A 19,389-nucleotide genomic window follows, 5' to 3' on the forward strand; every position below is an offset into this window, starting at 1 on the left:
AGAGTCAAAGAGTCAACCTTGAAGAATTTTTGAAGAAAGGAGGAAGGAACTTGGTTTGAATCCCATGGAGCTTAAAAACATTTAGAGCACAAGAAATAACTAAATGTTGAAGCAGTAGAGATGGAAAGAGACTTGTAAGGTTGGTAAGTTGTCCATGGTTCAAACCCTCTTAGCCATGAATTTTATGAAAACTAGAGACCTCCAGAATATTCGTGCTTATAAACTATTTGCATGGTAAAGTTACCAACAAACTCGAATGGTTCATTGGTGATGAGCTTGGTTAATGTGGATGTCAACACTACACTACATGAGCTTGGTTAATGTGGATGTCAACACTATATTTCAGTAGTGAAAAAGGAATATGTATTTCAAGTAGTGAAAAATGAATATGTCTACACTACAACATGGAATATATGTGAATTACACTCCTACAAACACTGGTTCATTGGTGAAAAAGGAATATGTCAACACGTTATTAAAGCAACATGGAATATATGAGGAATATGTCAACACGTTATTAAAGCAACATGGAATATATGTGAATTATGTCAACACGTTATTAAAGCAACATGGAATATATGTGAATTACACTCCTACAAACACTGGTTCATTGGTGAAAAAGGAATATGTCAACACGTTATTAAAGCAACATGGAATATATGTGAATTATGTCAACACGTTATTAAAGCAACATGGAATATATGTGAATTATGTCAACACGTTATTAAAGCAACATGGAATATATGTGAATTATGTCAACACGTTATTAAAGCAACATGGAATATATGTGAATACGTTATTAAAGCAACATGGAATATATGTGAATTATGTCAACACGTTATTAAAGCAACATGGAATATATGTGAATTACACTCCTACAAACACTGGTTCATTGGTGAAAAAGGAATATGTCAACACTACAACATGGAATATGTGAAAAATATTGTTATTATAAAGAAGGTACACTACACTACAACATGGAATATGTGAAAAATATTGTTATTAAAGAAGGTCAGATAGGAAAAGAAGAAGTAAAGAAGGTGAAAAAGGAATATGTCAACACTACAAACAATATTGTTATTAAAGAAGGTCAGATAGGAAAAAAAGAAGTAAAGAAGGTCAGAAAGGAGAAGAAGAAGGAGCAATTTCAGGGAGAAGAAGAAGGAGCAATTTCAGGGAGAAGAAGAAGGGGCAATTTCAGGGAGAAGAAGAAGGGGCAATTTTAGGAGGAAAAGGAAAAGAAGAGGATTATCAGGAGGCAAGAGGTTGACCAGAATATCAGGAAGCAAAGACAACGGATACATTTGACTGATCTGTATATTTTGAAGAGAGGAGAGACTGATGACAAGAATATCAGGAGGCATCACGCAAGAATATCTGAAGATGCAAAGAAAAGAGGAAAAACTGTATATTTTGAAGAGAGGAGAGACTGATGACCAGAATATCAGGAGGCATCACGCAAGAATATCTGAAGATGCAAAGAAAAGAGGAAAAAGTTTGAAGAAATACAACAACGGAGTTTCAACTCACCAGACCACCTAAACCACATGGAGACTACAATCAGCACATGGGATTGACAATAAAGAATTAATTCTCTCCAACGGATTAATTCTTTCTTCATCTATAAATACAGGACACTTGAGCAAGAAGAAGAGATGGAGATATACAAGTGATAGGCAAGAAAAGCAGTGTGATACATCTGAGAATAGCAAAGCAAGAAAAATCCGAAAAACCAAAAAATCCATATTTTTAGTTCCTGAGAGTTGGAGAAAAATACTTTCGTTTACTACCTTGTACCAAAATTTCTACTGAGTGTAGATAGAGGGCTGAGTAACAAGAGGAGCTTGTGAAAACCCTGGGGAGTATAGCTTTGTGCGAGACACTCGTTGGTGTAGGAGTATAGTTTTGTGCGAAATACTCAAATCTCTACTGGGTGTAGATAGAAGTGCTGGGTTGGCACTTGGTGTTCACTATATATAAATTTTATATATTAATGTTAAATTTAATATTATGAAAAATTATATTAAAAATAACTTTAGTCAAGCCTCGTTAAACGAATCAGACAACTAAAATGGGACGGAGGTAGTATCTTTTAGCATGCTTGCTTTTATTGTAACTTGTAAAAGTAAAAAATCATTGGTAATGATACTAATCAATTACTTATGTTAAAAAGCAATTAATAGCATTGGAAAATGGAATGTACAAAATAACTAATAGTTGCCATTAAATATTCAAATCAGATTACTTCATTAAGCAATCCATTTTAAAAAGAAAAAAAAAAAAGAAAAAAATAACAAAATTCTTGGGCGGGAGAATGGAGCATTTTTAGAGGCCAAATCCCCTCTCTTTATATTATAATAAGAGATAAGAGATTGCACCATCCACTATACTTAGAGGCTAATTTGACACTTTTTTCATTGAAGATACCATTTACCTTTTTTTTCTAATTATTTAAAATAATTATTTTTAAATTATTTAAAATAATTTTACAAAAATATTTTAATAATATAAAAATAATTATTTTAAATAATTTTTTAAAAAAAAAAAACAAAACAAAACAATAATTAACATAAATAATGTTTAATAATTGTCAATTTGTATTTAGCAATAAAATTAATAGTTAATTTTTATGTCAATTATAAAATCTTTTGTACAAGTAATATTTTTAGTACTACGAATGGGTAATGTAGATGTTGAGATGGACTCTCAGATTGTCTTCCATGCTATTAATAGTTTATCTTTTCATTTTGCTTTTGGTTTATTAGTTGATGACATTAAAGAATTGGCATCTTCGATTGGTGATGTTGAATTCCGTTTTGTTAATCAACATGCGGATTGTGCCACCCACACTGTGGCTAGGGAGGCTTTTTCTGTGTGAGGTTGCAGGGAACGGTTTGACATTCCTCCATCTTATCTTGTCAACTGTTTGGCTCATGATTTAATGAATTAAACTTTTATCTTCAAAAAAAGATTATATATTTATTTATAATCTACAATCTATCTACAAATACAAATTTAATAAGAGTCAATAAAGTTAGGCCCTTAACGGGAACAAAAAAATGTTGGTTTAATTATTTGTTAAAATGAACGGTTCATATTATTTTGATTTTAGTATTTTTTATGATTTTCCTTATTTACCCTCTTCCCTTAAATAACCCTACTTTCCGTTAGTATAAACTGTAGTAACGGAATATTCCGTTAACTATTTATATTCTTTAACTATTTATTATTCTTAGCTTACTCATTAATTTCTATAACAAAGGTCTTAGGTTCGAACCACATCTCAATCAGAGTTGGCATAATTGTTAAACATATACTACAAATATGTTAAATGTATTAAAAATACAATATAAAATTTAACATAAACTTTTGTCAAATAATTAACCCTTCATTTGACCCCTTCATTTGACCTCAACTTAACCAAAATTTGACTAAAGGATCAACATTGGAAAGAATTTGAAAGTCAAGGGTCCCAAATTGTCTAAATTAAAAGTCGGGGACTAATTTTGGAAAATCAACATAATCAGAGGACCATTGCTGGAATTAACTCTTAAAAAATATTCTAATCTCACCCTTGGAATTAGGTTGAATTAATTATTGTACTTGGTACAATATATATTCTACAAATGTAGAATATTAAATTGAAGTGTTAATATTATGGTACATAATAACATAAATGATGGAGCTCTCATGAGTTTACCTACTTTGCTACAAGTGGAATGAGCACTATTATGTCACGGATCAAATTGCAGTGTTTGCACAAGTAGCTTAAATAAACATTAACATTACTCTACGCAGTATACCAAATCTAACACCCTACTATTGAAACGTAACGCTTATTGCTACACGAGTATATGGAAATAAAGTATACTCGCTATAACTTTTGGATTATGTTGAAAATAATTCTCGAAAAAACCCAAGAAAATGGAGATAATAGAAAAATCCACAATAAACAAATAATTCCAGGAAATTAAACCTACACAAAGGTTAGATAAACCTGGAATAACTCAGGGACGAAGATGGACGAATTTGGGGTAGTTGTAAGCACGAGTCGAGTTCCCTCTGTCCTTAAAACCTTATTTACTGCCTCCCAGGGTGCTGGAGCGTTGCGGTCTAGGTTTCCTAGGATAAAACGTACTACGATCCCTGCGTTTGAGCACACAAACTTGGAACCCAGCGAACAGGAACGTGGGATGAACACATGTGGCTAGAAGGAAGGAGGAGCAAAGTTTCAAGGTGAGAAAATAAGTTTTTCTTGCTTATGTAAATATGCTGCTCAACCTGGTAATTTATAGGAGATTATGGAATAAATAGCATATTAAACATGGCAATTAAAACCATTAACAATAGCTTTGACTCACAATATTAACAATTGGAATTAATGTGAAGTTAATTCCGTAACAGCTAGAGTTAAGCTCCTGAACGGTCACCTTGGAGGTGAAGAGTTAGGCCAGAAGCGAAGCTATCCACGAGAGGCTCACGCTGGAAGATCGCCTTCGAGAGATCACGTCCCTGCCTCGAGACATCAAGTCCAGGCCGCCGCGAAACCTGGCTGCATGAGACATCAAGCAGTGGCGCTGAGATGGAAAATTTGTTCGGAGTTTTTGCATAACTTAGCCCAGCCTTTTCAGGCTCAGTTTGGGATTTGATTTGCACCCCCCGTCTGCACGCGAGAGAGAGCATCTATGCTATACAAGTTAACAAATCACAAAAAGACCCTTGTATATATAGTGGGTCAAATCTTCATTCCCAACCAATGTGGGACAAAAGGCTTTACTCAAAGCTTTTTCCACAAAAATTCCATCTCAAATGGGTCTACTTTGCGAACCAATTTCTCATTCACCCATTATCCATTTTGAGCGTATAATAAATTGATCTCTTCGTCTCACTACGAAGAACTCGAATCCACTTTGACCCGACCCAAATCAGATGTGGACCCTACATATATTTATACCACAAAATGGACTCTTAAAATGCCATTTATGCAATTTTTTCAACAGATTAATGGTAAGTGTTACCATCATAGATATAAACCTTTATTTTTTGAAGATTAAAATGTCATTCAAATTAAGTGGATAGTTAAAAAAAAAAAAAAAAGATGATGAGCAACCTTCTTGATAATAGTTAGATTTCAAATTTTGAAATAACTAAAATTATTAATCGATCAATTTCTAATATAGCTAATTAACATATATAAGACATTTATAGTTATATATACTTTCCTCCATTTTTCTTTCTTCGTTTGTTCTCCTTTCACCGACAAAAATATTTCTCCATTTTCTTATTAAGGAAGAGGCAATATATATCATGTTTTGAAAATTGAGAGACAATATTTACACCACCAATAATTCAAGGGTGATATTGATAATTAGCATATTTGTGAGAGTATAAATTACAATTTTCTCTATATTTAATTTAAACCAAATTCCAACTAACATAGTCTTGCATATGCAAAGTTGCATGTGTGATCTTCTTAAAATTCACAAGAAGTTTGGATTGATAATTGGAGCGAGATAATATTAATGTAACATCGTAATCATTTTAAGGTGATGAACAAAATGATATTTTGTACATTTTAATAAGACAAAACTAATTAATTCTCTCTCCTTTTCACTCATAACCGACCATCTTTCCATCTTTCTCCCACTCTCTCTTTCCTTCTCTTTTTATTCTTTTTCCTCTCCTTTCCAGCATCTCAAACACCACCTTCTTCACCTACTACCAGAATTAAGTCATTTAATGAAAAATCTTTTGTGACGTTTCATAATTTAGTTACAAATAATACCTTTTTTGTGATAAAAACAAATAGTTCGACACTATTGTTTATAATAATTGTGATACTTTTTTTTTTCACAGATAGTATAGTAGTTGTGACAACTAAGTATTTGTTACAAATAAGTTGTTACTATTACTAGAGAGATAGTGTCGTAACCTATGTTATTGTCACTAAATGTATGTATGTACATTTTGGTGGGATTATAATTATGGCGAGAACAAATGCAATTGTGACAAAATATAGAGTGGATGCAAATTTTGGTATTTTTGTGACAAATAGTTGTTGTTCACACTTTTTTAATAATATTTGTGACAACCCTTTTTGTAAATAAAAAATACAATTAGTTAGTACCATCATAAATGAGAGACAACTGTGATGAATAATTATTTGTGACGAACAATTACTAAATTGTACGTGACAATAACAATGTCCACTTCAAGTTTTGTCACTAATATTATGATAATTGTGACGAATAATGATTTGTTATAATGACTTTGTCAAGATAATGAAATATATCAATATTGTGTGAAAAGTAAAGTATTCAAAAAGATATATTTCAAAAAGAATTATTAAAGTCTGCATCCTGCTCCAAGAAATGACTTAGCCACGGACCCGTTATCCAATACGGGTTCCCCGTCGGCGACCTCTCAGTCGCCGGCGGACCAAAAATTAGCACAGAGAAGCACAAAAAAAACCAAAAGGGTTCGAGAAATAATGGAGACGCAACTGCATTCGCCAGTGGGAGAAGCGGTTCAAGACTCACCGGTATCTGCAAGAATGAAATCACCAGAGTCGGCACAGTGGGGCACACTGGTCGAAACACCGAACACGGCCTGGGTAGAAGAGAAATCAACGAGCCAGTGGAGGTTGAGGAAGTTTCAGACGAAGACATCATGGACGAGGACAAAGTGGATCCCAATTGCCCTAGAATTCCAGTAACAAAAGAAGAAAAACAGCGACTGAGGAGACCATGGAGGCGCTCCCTCATCCTTAGGGTTCTTGGGAGAAAGGTGAGTTACTCATACCTCCTCCAGAGACTCCAAAAGATGTGGAAACTTGAAGCAAATTTCGATTTGATTGCTTTCGATCAAGATTTCTTCCTAGCAAAATTTGAATCCATGAGGGACTATGACTTTGCGAGATTCGAAGGACCATGGATTGTTTTGGGTCATTACCTTACAGTGCAGGAATGGGAACCCAATTTTCATCCCTACAAGAACAGAGTCAAGAAATTATTGATATGGGCAAGACTTCCCGCGCTTCCAATAGAATATTTCGAAGAGAAGTTCTTGATGAAAATTGGAAAACAAATAGGTCGACCTGTGAAAATAGATATGACTACGAGCCTGGTGTCTATTGGCAAGTTCGCCAGAATATGTGTTGAAGTAGACCTCTCCAGACCTTTATTGTCTAAGTTCACAATTGAGGATGAAGTTCTGCCCATTGAATATGAAGGCATACATCTAGTATGCTTCAACTGTGGCATCTATGGTCACAAACAGGGGCAGTGTGGAGGAGAAGGGGCTGAAACAGCAAACACAAACATACCCAATGCGGCTACTCAGGGCAACGAACAGTGGGATCATGTGGAGATCAAGGGATTTCGCCAAGAAAACACACCTCGCCGTGAATACAAAGAAAATTTTGGCGCATGGATGTTAGTCGCCCGAAAAGAAAGGAGAGGTCCAAGGAGAACTGGGAATGGTCCCCTTGATCGCCAAAGATATGGAGCAATTCAAGCTACACCTGCAATCAATACCCAAAGGGGTACTACCTCAACTTCTCGTTATGCAGTACTAAACACCTTGAATGGTGAAGAGGAAGGCAATCATGGAACAAACCAAGGATCACCAGTTTCGCTACAGAATAGGATTCCAGCACTGCCAAGAATCAGAACCAATCAGAGAGCTAGTGCAACAGGGGACCAAGACTTTAATTTTCCTATAGCTACTGTTAATCAAACACACCAGGGAGGAAGAGGTGCATCCAGAGGTAGAGGTGGTAGAGTTACAGCTCCCAGACGCGCGGCGGCCGAGTCTGAGCATACAGTAGTAAGAGGCCATAACTATGGAAAGCAGATCGTAAGCTCGGTGGTATACCACCATTCAAGCCAGGAAACCCCGGAATCCTCTCACAGGGAAGAGTTTGGTTTCGCACTAAAAGAGAATCCCCCCGACACTGCAAGGACATTTGGTAATAAGGCCAGGGATCAGGAGGTTGAGATGTTGGATTATGATGGCCTCTTAGGCCAGAGGGTGTTGGTAATGGGCGATAGCTCGGGCTCCTGAGTACAAAACCTGCCTTCCCACCCTCTGTGTGAATGAAGATCTTTGAACCGAAGGTGTCAGGGGAGCAGGCTAACCGCATTTGCAATAATTTTGGTTACGAAGAATGGACCAGAGTGGAGGTTGTTGGGTTCTCGGGAGGCATATGAATTTTTTGGTCTGCCAATACTGGAAGATGATAGAATGGCCTATCCATCATGGAGATACATGTATAGTCACTATTAGACTTGGTTTATGTACTGGGTTTCCCCCTTCCAATCTAAATAAAAAAAAAAGAATTATTAAAATAAACCACTCAAATTCAAAATATGAAAAGAAGAGTATTCAAATTGATGGATAAAACACTAGGTCTGAACTACATGGACCGGCCCAAGAAAGCAATTGGATCAAAGAAAACCCAAGAAGGACCCTCAACAGTCAACATAAAGCTACAGAAGAATTCGATAAGGATTGGACTTAGCAATTATAATATTAGCAAGATTAGGCTTATTAGTTATAATGTAACCTGGACTCCCAATAGGAGGCGGTCCAGGATTCTTAGTCCTTGTAGGGCTTTAGGCCCAAAATATGTATAAATAGACCCTCCATACACGGAGAAAGGGACAAGCAATTCTGACCAATACAATACCTATATTCTCTCGTTATATTTTCTTACATATTTCCTATATTCTCACTATTCTAACAGGTAGTGTTGGCCTGCTTTTGATTACCCGAGAAGTCATAAAACTAACATTGGCGCCGTCTGTGAGGATCGCTACAAATAGTCTCGTGATCCCTACCTTCAAAAAAAAATTATTATTTCTCTTATCAGACTGGCATGGAGTCCCTAATTCAGATACATCATATCCCCAGTTCGGATCAGCATCGAGTTACGATTCGTACCTACATCGAGTTCGATCAAAACATTGTATTACGATGGCACATAATGTGCTGGAGCCGACATAATTCAAGCTAGTAGCTCCTGCGAATTTCCATACGAAGGCCCATTCACTTGGAAATTTGGATTGCAATACAGATCAGAGTTACCATATATATATATATATATATATATAGCATAAAACAGGCGAGTTTCACTTCCTCCTCTCTTTGTGATGGTTGTATTGTGATCTGATCTCCATCCTCATCTGAGTCACCATCTAGGACGAGGACTGCTGCTTACGTGGATGTCCTGCTGCTGATTTTCGTGAATTTAAGTGACCACACGCCGACACATCGGAGAAACGCTCTGGATAATAGACTCCTCAAGCTAGACCACCAACGGGCTAAGCAGGGAAGAACTAGGTCGCAGACAGACTTGTTTAAAGGAAACGGAGAAGTTTTACCTAGAAGTGATTTTTATTGTAATGATAATGAATAGAAACTGTAGATTAAATCTAAAAAAAAAAAAAAAAGGTGAAGAAACGAGGAAACAAAAGGAGAATAAAGAGAAAAAAAAAAAAGTATACCCATTAACCAGTGGCAGACTCGTATTTCCACCACCGTGTGGAAAAAATGCATACTCACTAGGCAATGGAAGAAAAAAATACTCATTAACCAGTGGCAGACTCGTATTCCCACCCCGTGAAGAAACGCATACTCACTAGGCAATGGAAGACTTTTATCCACCACCGTGTGGAAGACATATACCCATTAGCCAGTGGCAGACTCGTATTTCCACCACCGTGTGGAAGAAACGCATACCCACTAGGCAATGGAAGACTTATACCAACCACCGAGTGAAAGACATATACCCATTAGCCAGTGACAGACTCGTATTCCCACCATCGTGTGGAAGAAACGCATACTCACTAGGCAATGGAAGACTTATATCCACCACCGAGTGGAAGACATATACTCATTAGCCAGTGGTAGACTCGTATTCCCACCACCGTGTGGAAGAAACGCATACTCACTAGGCAATGGAAGACTTATACCCACCACCGTGTGGAAGAAACGCATACTCACTAGGCAATGAAAGACTTATACCCACCACCGTGTGTAAGACACATACCCATTAGCCAGTGGCAGACTCGTATACCCACCACCGTGTGGAAGAAACGCAGACTCGTATACCCACCACTCGCATTCACTTTGTGTGTTTATAGTATACAAATTGTGAACTTTTAAAAGGTAAATTGTGAATATTCAAAACTCAGGTTCACCTTGCAAGGTAGGCCCGAGTCCACATAATAATTTGCATGTTTTTTCTATCAAACCTTAAAATTGATCACACCATTAGAATGTTAAGTGCTTAATAGTTCAATGAAGCAATAACATCCAATTTTGGTCTCTTTCAGGTTAACTCTAAAAATAGAGCCCATATTTTTGTAATGGAAAAATTATAACTTATGTCACTCCATAATATATCAATTATCAATGTGACTCATAAATTATTAGAGGTGTAAATATTACCCCTCAATTTTTAAAACGGTACATGTATTGTTCCTACCATCACAGACCTGATTTTAAAACAATGTCGTTTTAAAATGAATTTGGGGCAATATATATACCATTTTGAAAATTGATTAATCATTTACGTCACTAATAATTCAAAAATTACATTGATAATTAACATATTATTTTTGCTAAATTTACAACGGGGAATTGAACCCGGGTTCTCCTAAAATTCTTCCTCACCAAGAGAGCTCACTTGCCACTTGAGCTACCCCATTGGGTTATAATTAACAATGGGATTATGGTAGTACATAAATTACAATTTTCCATTTTTTTAACTGAAATGATACGTTGTTTTTTGAAAACGAAATGATACATTGTTGAAGTGCACACATTACCATTTTCTTTAAAATATAGTGCATGTGAATATTCAAACATTTGAAAGATTTGCAAAATGTATGTATGGTTGTAAATATCTTCAGACATCTATATCTATATATATATATATATTAAAACAGAAGTTCGAACTTTCCCGCTCATTTTAGTCCAAAAAATTTGAAATTGGTCAACATAATATTATATTATAGTATTCCTTATCAGAAATTCTAATCTTCCTTATCCTTCCTTATTTATGGATAAAATTGACAAAATATTCAAAATATTATTCCATTCCTTATTATACACAGAAATTCCTTATTCAAAATATTTCATTAATTTCGTTATGGATTAATTGTAAATTCTAATTAAATTCCTTATTTTTTTCTGATAAAGTAATTTTGTCAATTCCATTCCTGTATGGATTCCTTATTTATGTACATATATTAAATAAATAGTCACAAAGAAAAATAATAATTATTAAACAAAATTATAGTTATTATACCATGCAATTCAATTATGGTTCAAAATATTTTAATCTTGCGTATTTTTAATATATATATATATATATATATATATATATATATATTACTATATAATGTATATTATAATATTCAAAAAAAAATATTACGGAGTACTATATTATGTTAATATACGTAATTAAATTCGTCTCATGATAATTTTCAAAATGAAAAATGGAAATTAACTAATATCTATTAATTGGTAATATTATTTCTATATTCACGTATCAATACTATTAATAAAAGAAAAATCATTTCCTTCAACTTTCCCGCACAAACTTATATTATTAATTAATTGTTAAAAAATTTAATAAAGTTTAATTGGTAACAAAATTTTATTTACCAAATTCTGAGAATAATTTAACCATTATAATTGTGAGAATAATGAAAACAAATTCTGCGTAATTTTGTAAGAAAAAATAATATATTAATTATTATTTACTCCAATAATAATAATTCGAATACTTATTTATGCTTTTATATCTATACAACTATTAATAAAAATAAAATTATTCTTTGTAAAATTTCGGCCCAAACAATATTAAAGATAAAATGAAAAAGAAAATTGATATTACTAATTGATTGAAAATACAAAAAGATCCTAATAGAAAACGAAACGGAAATTAGGCCAGTTGGAAAAGGAAAAGGATATTACTAATTGACTGGAAATTATTTAAAAACTTTTAAAAAAAAATTACACTTCTTTTTGAAAACTTTAAATTATTTAAACTTTAAAAAAATTAATTAAACATGTGTTCTTAGATTTTTTTTTTTAAATAATAATTACAATTAATTCATTCAAATATGGAGGAAGAAAAACTAAATGCGATATGGTGAAAATGAATATATACTTAATGTATAAAAGTATAATTGCACATATATTAGTGTAATAGCTTAATAATAATTGCCTAATAATTATTATGGTAATTGAGCTAAACATTAGTCGTTGAATTTATATTTATAATAATTATAAATTATAATTAAATTATTTCTCATTGTTTCAGTATTTGTTTAGTATTAATATAATTATATAAGTCATATTACATATCGATCTTTTTAAAATAACTGTAGACAAATAAGTCACATATTATTCAATTAATTGAGTAATATGTTTGCACTAATCTTATAATCAAATAAATGTACGTGTTCAATATTAGAATTTTTTTTATAATTTTCTTTATTTTTATTATCTAAATAAATAATAAAAAATTTATTCGTGTATCACACAAGTAATTGGATAATTATTTGCTATAATTCAAGCAAGGAAAATATCAGAAAATATAATCGATCCAACCAATTTTATCAATTGCGCTATATTATATTCGATGTTATAATTTATATAATTGTATATCGATCCAAATATTCTTAAAATATTATAACAAATCCATTCCGTGCAACGCACCGGCGAAAATACTAGTATATATATATACTAATAATTTATAGTATTTTTGATGAGTTCTTTTTGGTATATAATATTCCTCCGGTAGTTGATCTAGTTGTGATAACTAACGATACGATGTTGTTTGGTTTTACGCTAACCCTTGGAATGGATCGAATAATGGATTTGAGTGTGGTGAAACCAATACATCAGAAGCTTGCCACAACCTTGCATTTTCTGTTGAACTGAACCCAAACTTAGAAATAGAAACCTCGTTGCAATCTGAGAAGAATTTCCCGCTTACATTTGCAAGCCTCGGATCAGTTGCAACATAGCAAGTCGTCGATGCAGCCTATGAAAGCCATCATTATTAGTTACTTAAATCCAAACACAAATAGAATAAAACAATGTAAAAATCATGTCACACATTACTTCAAATAAAATTTTTACTACTCGAGAATAATTTTGTAATGTTTGTGATACACCACGAGCTAGAAATATACAATAATATTTACCTGAGGGATCGTCTTCAAAAGCTTAGAAGCCAAAAAGAATGCTAAATCTACATGAAATTTTTTAAATTAGATAAATATTATAAGAAAAAATTAACATGTTATCGAAGTTAGAGTCATAATAAAAAGGCTAAAGTGTCATCTAGCACCATGAACTATATCTAATTATTCATGCCGCACCATGAACTTTCATATTGTATATATCAAGCCGCAAACCAAAATAAAAAATTCATCTAGAACTTTTAGCAGGTTTCCACTTGCTACATGGCGTCTTATGTGTCATTTCTCTTAATCTTATGTTGTCCATATAAGCCTTTACATATTTAAAATTAAAAAAAAAACACAAAATTATTATATTAAAATAACTAGAATTTTATTCTCTTTATTTTCATAATGTATACTTTTCAATTTTGCAATTCCAATGTTTCAATTTTTTTTTTCAGAATTTATATTTTTTGGCTAATTTATTGTTTAGTATTTTTTCAAATTTTCAAATTTATAGAAATGCTAATTTTTTTTTTGTATTTTTTGTTTTTTAAAAAAAATTATTTTTAATATGTAAATGCTTACATGGACAACATAAGGTTAAAAGAAATGCCACATCACTTGAAAACCTACGCCATGTCAACAGGAAGACCTGGAAACCTGCTAAAAGTTCTAGGTGAATTTTTTATTTTAGTTTGCGGCTCGATATATACGATATGAAAGTTCAGGGTGCGGCATGAATAACTGGATATAGTTCATCGTGCTAGATGACACTTTAGCCTAATAAAAATTTACTTGTATTTATATTGTATATTTATATGTTCAATTGAAATTTACGTACCAGTGAGGAAACCTTCACGTTCGCGATTGAGTCTAGTTTTCACAACCCCAGGGTGAACGCAGTTCACAGTCACGTTTGCCTCCATTTGCTACAACATTATCAACGCAAGGGGGGCAGCCAAAAGGCCCAAAACGTTAAAATTTCCATGTGCCCAGAACAAATGCGGTTCTAAAAAAAAGCAGCAAATTAAGCATACCCTACATGGTCGTAAGTCATAACTAATATATATATTTATTGAGTGCTACTGATTATATTACAATGTTATACATATACATTTTCAATCTATTGAAGCATTAATACTCAATACTTCCACTAGAATTTAAAAATGTGACCTTCTATTTAAGAGAGTTATAAAAATACAATTAAATTGTAATTTTTTTTATTAGACCACGAAATGTCCTGCTGAGCAGGTCGTGCAAGCTATTTAACTTATTTACGCAGTTTATGAAATCTGGGAAAATCAGAAACTTACTTTAAGCCTCTGAGCAAGTTCTTTGGTGTGCAAAAAGGTAGCCAGCTTCGAAAGAGCGTACGCACGTGTCGGGTCGTAGAGACTGCCCCAAATGCCACAATGAAAGAAGTCACATTTCTCGGGGAAAAGATAGTCAAACATAAAAGCCCATTTCTTCTCGCCATTTAACTCACTTTACTACTCTCAGCTTTTTCCTTAATTGCAGCTGAATTTTAGTTGTTTTATATATAATAGTAAAAGAAGGTTTAATCAATTGTGACTCTATTTGATAAATCTAATTGAAAAATGAGTTGAAAACTAAAAGTTGAATGATAGTTAATAAATTAATCAATTAAAATTAAAATGTTTTAAAAAATTAGTTATTGAATAAGCTATTAGGTGTAAAAGACATAATAACATAAATTAAAATATTATGATTTTGATTAATGAAAGTTAGATGATATCATTTTTTATAAATTGATAAGAATGAAAAAGGATAAAAAATTTAAAAGCCAACAACTTATTCAAGATAAGCTACTAAACCCAATTTATAATTTATTTGCTCTAAAATAAACTCTAACATATGTCATACTTTTTAGTCATTGCGTATCAACTTATCTAAAATATTTTTGAATTAAGTAAAATTTTGCTCAATTTTATCATGATATAAATAAGAGAGACTAAATTCAGTAAACAAATTTTAAGTGTCAAAAAGAAATTTATAATTATTATTGAGATAATAAATAGATTAAGTTGTACATAGTTGATGGACTCATAATAAGAAAGTTAAAGGGTAAATTCATAAAAATATTGTATAATAAAATGATCATTTTTAGATGAATTATGTATAGTAAGTCTTCAAAATTAAAAGCAAAATTAGGAGAAATCAAAATTAAATCACCTTGGGTCCTTGCTTACATCTCGGAAGTAAGCAATAATGTCGTCGGGAAACCAGTTGTAGATGCCGGAGGACACATTGACGATTCTCCCTTGAATGCCGGATGATTTCGCCGTCTCCGTCATCTTGCCGAGCAGTAGGTTCGTTAGTAGGAAATGGCCTAGATAGTTAGTGGCGAAAGTCATCTCGATGCCGTCCTCTGAAACTGAATGCTTGTACGCGAATTTTCCAGCATTGTTTCTAAATCAGAACAGTTTTCGATCGAGATTCATATGACAGAGACGGAGGAGAGAAATAGGCACAGTATTTGAGTTTTAACGGACGAGGAGTTGATAATGCATTGGTAAACATGGACGTACATGAGGAGATTGAGAGGAAGATCGAGAGATTCGAAGTCTGCAACAAACAGCCGTACAGAAGCGAGAGAACTAAGATCGAGCGGCATCACGACGATCGCCGCGCCCGGCGACTCCGACAGAATACGAGCCTTCGTCTCCTCGGCGGCCTTCACGCTCCGAGCCGGGAGCACCAGCCGTGCTCCGCGCTTGGCCAACACACGAGCCGTCTCCGCTCCGATTCCCGACGTCGCACCTGCACACACACACACGCAACCACGCGCCATCAGCAACCGTTTCCTGATTTTTCTCCACCGTAACGCAAAACTGCAAAACCGATCGACGATAAAACCTGTGATGATGGCGGTGACATCGGAGCACAGACGAGGACTCATCTCCGTAACCTCCTCGGCGGTCGATTTGGAGCCGAAGCCGCTGGGGCCGGCGGAGCCGATAAGGTATTTGACGGTTTCGAGCATATTTTCTGTAGAAAAACGGACCACACTCGTCAGAGATATTATGCTATTGGTTATTAATTAGTGATAGTGACGGCATAGAGTAGCGATGATAGCAACAGAGCACAACCCTACAAGTCAACTTGGAACAGCCCCACACTGTGGGGATGATCATGCGCAGCTTTGACAATATATTTTTGCAGTGAATCGAAGAGCAGAGGCTTAAAAAGGGGAAACAGTAGGCCTGCGGGTCTTCACACCGCTTTGTATTGTTGCAGAGATAAAACTGTGGCTTGCTTCCGGCGCACAGAGACGAGCCTCTTTTTGTTACGATAGTTTGAATTTGGTTGAGGATTGTCTCGTCGCGAGATTACGATGGCTAGTTCTTTATATAGGTGATTTTTTAATTTTGTTCTATTTTTGCTTTGATTTTTCTGATTTTATTCCTTATATAATATATTTCCATATAAAGAAAATTTACTTTTAGGATGTGATTGGACACTAAAAAAATACTCTTTGAAAATAACTCATTTTTTAGAAAACTCACTGGTTGTTCATTGAAATAGTTATTTATCATTGACCAACCCATTATTTTTCATTGATTTTAATTTTTTCTTGTTGCCAAACACTGAAAATTCAAAAATTGATTTATGTAAATCATTTTTCAGGTTTCCAGACACCAGTTCTTATATCGTGGACCGCGGTCCCAAAACGACGTCGTTTCAGTAAGTGCGAGACGGAGCTCGTAATTGACACTACAGTTCATCTCAAAAGATACTGCCTTACATTTGTTTTGATATTATCGAATGAAACTGTAGTTATATCGAAATGTAACTGCAGTTGTGTTGAAATGTAACTGCAATTTATATGAACTGATACTGAATAACAATTTCACATTTGTGTTTTATATTATTGAATGAAATTGTAGTTATATCGAAATGTAACTGTAGTTGTGTTGAAATGTAACTGCAGTGTATATATGAACTGATACTGAATAACAGTTTCACATTTGTATTTTATATTATCGAATGAAACTGTAGTTATATCGAAATGTAACTGTAGTTGTGTTGAAATGTAACTGCAGTGTATATGAACTGATACTGTATAACAGTTTCACATTTGTGTTTGTATATTATCGAATGAAACTATAGTTATATCAAAATGTAACTGTATTTGTGTTGAAATGTAACTGCAGGTGTGTTGAAATGTAACTGAAGTTTTGTTGAAATGTAACTGCAGTGTATATGAACTGAAAGTGAGTGGCGCGAATTCATCCGTCTATTTTCATTAATCAAAACGACGTCGTTTTGATGCGCGGTCCACAATGCATACGATATAATTTGCGTCCAGACACACCCTTAAAGACTTTAAGAATATGTTAGTGTTGGATGCAAATTTTTAAAAACTCTTTAAAAATATTTTGTTTTTCAAATTCAGTTTTTAAAGAATATTTAAAAGTCTACTAATATTGTATTAAAACTTTTAAAAGTTGTATACTATAAACTTCTACCGACTTCATCAAATTATAATTTCTATAAACTTTTTTCCTCAAATATAATTAGTTGAAACTCAATCCTCTCCAACTCCAAAATTCTCAATTTTCTCAGTTAACTTTTTTTCCTTTCTGAATTAAACAAACCTTCAATCTATTCTAATCAAATTTTACGGTATATTTCATAAATTTCATAAATACTCATATACTTTAATTTTTAACTAGTAAGTTACCCGTGCAATGCATGGATACATTTTTTATTATATATTTAAATTATAAAATTAATGAAGAAATTATAAACAATTCTAATATTTAAAAATGTACATTTATTTAAAATTATAAGATTTGTAAAATAGTGCTGAAATTGATTACTTAAAAATTATATTACAAAAAGTCTTTAAAAAATAGAAAGAAGAGCATGACAAATTGGTATTATTTTAAATAAAAAAAATATACTATAATCAAATGAAAAGAATCGCTATGTTTAATTATCATAGTAAGATTAAAGTGTTAAATACATGTTGGTAATATAGGTATAATATGTGTTGTTTAATTTACTTTAATTATGGACGTAATATGCGTATGTTTATTTTCCTTTAATTATCCACCGTAATATGTGTATGTTTAATTTTTTTATATGGGCATAAAAATTTATCATTAATTCTAATAAAATGAGGTTGTTTTACTATGATTACTATATGGTAATTAAGGAGTATATACTATTCTTAATTAATATTATACTAATTTTGACGTCCATATAATCTGGATAATTATGGTAATTAAGGAGTATATATATTATTATTATTAAAATAATATGTGAATGTTTAATTTTCTTTAGTTACGTCCGTAATATGTGTATGTTTAATTTCCTTTAATTATATAATAATTTGTGAAGAGTTATACCCATTTTGGTCCCTCGACTATAGCGTAATACTTATATATGATTTAATTTTGTTAAGTATTATAATCTTATGTTGTCGGAGTAATAATTAGATAAGAATCGAAAACCCTAATGCTGCCTCCCTTTTCTCTCTAAAACAAAAAGCTTTTCTCTGTTGCTCAACTTCGGCTTCCACCGCCGGCCTCCGGCCGGAGCTCTAATGGAGCTTTGAGCCGGCGGTTTTGGTCACCTTCTACGTTTACTCTCACTCTTCTTCCGCCCCGACCACCGTCGCAGCCCCGTCCGCCTCCGACCACCGCCATAGATCTTCTTCTTCCGTTTTCTTTCCCTTTGAATAAAATAATAGTAGGTAGGTATTGGGGTTTGTGTTGGTAATCTTGAACTCCCAACCCTACTTTGACTTTACCACTTTTTATTTTCTCTATTATTGTGTTTTCCTCTCGTTACTTTCACGGGCTTTTTCCTCTCGTTACTTTCACGAGCTTTTCATTATCATTAGCATAAATCGTTTAGTTTGGTTTCGGCAAGTGTTGATCTTATCCTGGGCGAGCAAAAAAGAATGATGATGAAGACCCAGATCTTTGATGAAGCTTGTTGACACTGAAAATTTACAAATTTTGATTATTTATCAATATTAGTATATTTGAATGTATTTGGATAATATTGATATTATCTAATTTATTAATTAGATAATATCAAAAGAGTTTGAACCTATCAAAACTCTTTATCCTACAGCTATAAATAGGACCTTTTATTTCTCCGAGGAAAAATCATAGAAATAGCTTTGAAGCTTATTTAGAGAATTAGAGAT

At 33.2% G+C, this 19,389-nt stretch overlaps 1 protein-coding gene across 1 annotated transcript; it reads right to left on the reverse strand.

The window, feature by feature from the left end:
• Window positions 1-12,686: 12,686 nt before the first annotated feature.
• LOC115999988 (short-chain dehydrogenase TIC 32, chloroplastic-like) lies at window positions 12,687-16,209 on the reverse strand. The gene is made up of 7 exons (XM_031239973.1): window positions 16,083-16,209; window positions 15,755-15,986; window positions 15,399-15,635; window positions 14,519-14,600; window positions 14,047-14,134; window positions 13,224-13,270; window positions 12,687-13,060 (listed from the first exon to the last, which is right to left on the reverse strand). The coding sequence occupies exons 1-7, from the start codon at window positions 16,207-16,209 to the stop codon at window positions 12,860-12,862; spliced, it is 1,014 nt and encodes a 337-aa protein (XP_031095833.1). The 3' UTR covers window positions 12,687-12,859.
• Between the last annotated feature and the right edge of the window lie 3,180 nt (window positions 16,210-19,389).

Source organism: Ipomoea triloba, chromosome 12, assembly GCF_003576645.1.
Source record: "Ipomoea triloba cultivar NCNSP0323 chromosome 12, ASM357664v1".
NCBI lineage: Eukaryota > Viridiplantae > Streptophyta > Magnoliopsida > Solanales > Convolvulaceae > Ipomoea > Ipomoea triloba.

Excerpts from the sequence above, each read along its gene's own strand:
- LOC115999988 (XM_031239973.1), bottom strand. The coding sequence starts at position 16,209 with ATGCTCGAAACCGTCAAATACCTTATCGGCTCCGCCGGCCCCAGCGGC. Across the intron at positions 15,636-15,754 it reads CTTCCTCTCAATCTCCTCAT|AAACAATGCTGGAAAATTCG; the intron begins GTACGTCCATGT and ends GTTCTGATTTAG. Across the intron at positions 13,061-13,223 it reads TTTTGAAGACGATCCCTCAG|GCTGCATCGACGACTTGCTA; the intron begins GTAAATATTATT and ends TGGCTTTCATAG.